Source organism: Micromys minutus (genome assembly GCF_963924665.1).
Source record: "Micromys minutus genome assembly, chromosome: 12".
Classification (NCBI taxonomy): domain Eukaryota; kingdom Metazoa; phylum Chordata; class Mammalia; order Rodentia; family Muridae; genus Micromys; species Micromys minutus.
This window is the reverse complement of record NC_137981.1, coordinates 17149184-17152194: the sequence shown is the minus strand read 5'-3', so window position 1 is coordinate 17152194 and position 3011 is coordinate 17149184. Positions and strand designations below refer to the sequence as shown.

Below are 3011 nucleotides of genomic sequence, written 5' to 3'. Positions count from 1 at the left end.
ACCCTGTACTTGAATAATCCTATAGCATCCAAAAGGACTTGCAATACAATGGAGGGTCAACAATGAATTACTGAAGTAAAAAAAAAAAATGTAACTTTAGAGTAAGAGTACACATTTTAAATAAAGATTTTTTTTGCAGAAGAATAGAACAATTTGTATATGTTTTGCTAACCCGAAAAAACAAAATGAGTATTTATTTACTTAAAAATAAGCTAGCTCTCAACTTAAATGTATATATTAATACCTAATATTAACAGTACATTTTTTATAAACTTCTATGTGAAAATTAACTTCACGCATTAAAAATGTATTTTAGAAGTTGCTGCTTCGAGAGGCCTGAGCTTATGTTTTTGCAGGATTCTAAGTCTCTGGTGACAACTTGCTTTTATAATTTTTTATATCCATTAAATCAGGGAGAAGCAGTCTCATAATATATGAAAATGTCAGGCATTCTAGCATAGCTCCATCACACATTATGGAATTATAAATAAATCCATCACACATTATAAATGAAAACCAAAATGCTTTTATAATCAATTTTAACAGACCCTAGTTTTTAAAACAGAACAGAATTAGAGCATTAAGTGTGATCTTGCTAGTGGGCTTTCCAGAACAGAGCTACTGTTCAGAAGCTCATTGATTAAAATTAACACATAGTTAAGTTTAAGAAAATAGTAATCACATGTCTACTTTACATAAAACATTATCATAAACACTTCAATATACTTTTCATAATTATCAGAGATATAAAGGGCTAAAAAGGTATAATGGTGGTTGGGAAGCTAACTCAGTGAGCCTTGCTGGTCAATGTACTTTGCTTCTTATCATGAGTTAACCTTGGGTTAAGAAAAATTCTCAATGCCTTTAGTTTTTCAGCAGTTTAGAAAATGGACCATCTACCTGACATCCATAGATCACATTAGATTAAAAAAAAAAAAAACTACTTAACATTATTGATAAGAATCCAAGTTGGATAGAAATAAACCATAAACTTTAAAAATTAGTTTCATTTTTTTCACTAATAATATTATATTGAAGCAAACTTTATAAAAATTTAAGAATAGTTTGAACTATTTTATTTTAAAAATAAAATGCATCATAAATTCAGTGGTTAATAGTATTCTCATACAAAAAAATAAGAGTAAATGGGTCTGTTATTCATAGCTAATTTCTAAAAGCCAGTCTATTTAAGTAGTCTACTTTCTATGATTTAAATAACACAGATCCTCAATTGATTAATTATTTGCTATATCACTCATGATAGCAGTAATCTTTATACTAACTGAGAATGTAGGTTGTTAAACTATTAATCTATTAGAAGCAAGTTTGTATTAGAATTCAAACAATTTGACCCAGTGATTAACATTGTTTAGTTTTATGTAAAATAATTATTTCATAATATCAAATTTGTAAATAAATGTTATAATGCAATAAATAAAGCCTAATAAGTTTCAAGATCCTAATCTAGGTTTTAAATTAAAATGGACACCATAAAATATCACTAGATGTAATCCTGGTGGGTGTGTGTATGTGTGTGTGTGTGTGTGTGTGTGTATGTGTAGATTTCATGGATACAAGAAAATGAATCAATGTTAAAAATTAAGGCAACATAACTTTTCTATGAAAATACATTATAAACTTCAAGTTGATCCACGATTTAAAAAAAAAAACTAGCAAACATGGCATTAGTCTTAAAACAAGCAGTTGTGTCTCTCAATGCTAACTTCTTAGTATCATAAACTTAGACCAATTTTTTAGAGAGGAAGATCATAGGTTAATTATCTCTGATTCTGTTGGAAAACCTGATCTTACTCTCTGGATCTCTTCAGTCCTTTTACTGCATAATGTGGATTTATCTTCCCAAAAGAGAAATATTGATTACTTATTTTCTTCTTCACTGCTGTTCTCACTTCTTGATTTCTCAAGGTATAGATAAGAGGATTCAGAAAGGGGGTGAAAATGGTGTAGAAAACAGAGAGAATTTTATCCATCAGAAAGTTTGTGAAAGGCCACACATAAATGAAAATGCATGGGCCAAAGAACATGAGTACAACTATGAAATGTGATGTGCACGTGGAAAGAGCCTTAGATGATCCAATCGAGGAGTGGCCCCTAATGGTGACAAGCACCACAATGTAGGAGATGAGCAAAAGCAGAAAACTTATAAGGGCAATAACACCACTGGTTGTGACCATGAAGATACCAAGAACATATGTATCTATACAAGCCAGTTGGATTACCAAAGGAAGGTCACAGAAGAAACTGTCTATCACATTTGGACCACAGAACGGTAAATAGAGGATAAAAATAAGTTGACTCATTGTATGTAGGAAGCCTACCATCCAAGAAGTTACCACAAGTCCAACACATACTTTTTGGCTCATAATTGTTGAATAGTAGAGAGGTTTACATATGGCAATATACCTGTCAAAAGACATAGAAATCAGCAGAACAATTTCAGTTCCAGTAAAAAGATGCAAAAGAAAGATTTGAGAAATGCACCCCTCGAAAGAAATGGTCTTATGGTGAGCAAAAAAGTCCATGATCATCTTTGGTGTTGCAAAGGAGGAGAGGCATATGTCAATCAGAGAAAGGTTGCTGAGAAGGAAGAACATGGGGGAGTGGAGATGTGAGGTGGACAGGACAGTGAACAGAATTAAGCAATTCCCAAGCATTGTCATTAAGTAAAAAATGGAAAATGCCACAAAGAAGAATATCTGAAGCTCAGAAGAATCAGTAAGTCCAAGCAACACAAATTCCGGTACTCTGGAATTGTTAAGCCTCTCCATCTATCCGTAGACTCTGCTCTGTAGTCATAAAAGACAAAAATTATAGTCCTGGGAACATATAATATTTCTATAACTACATGTGAAGAACTTAAAACATTACTTAATAAATATGTAACTCACTGGCTACCTAGAGTCAGTCTAATAATGTGCTTAGGCATAAGATGTTTGTTTTCTTTTCTTTTTTTCCGTTTTTTAAAGATTGAATATTTCATGTGTTTACAT

At 31.6% G+C, this 3011-nt stretch overlaps 1 protein-coding gene across 1 annotated transcript; it reads right to left on the bottom strand.

Annotated features, from left to right (window-relative positions):
* Positions 1-1808: 1808 nt before the first annotated feature.
* LOC308428217 (olfactory receptor 4K2-like) lies at positions 1809-2789 on the bottom strand (the record flags this gene model as incomplete). Its single annotated transcript, XM_080926627.1, has 1 exon — positions 1809-2789. The coding sequence occupies one exon, from the start codon at positions 2787-2789 to the stop codon at positions 1809-1811; it is 981 nt and encodes a 326-aa protein (XP_080782753.1).
* Between the last annotated feature and the right edge of the window lie 222 nt (positions 2790-3011).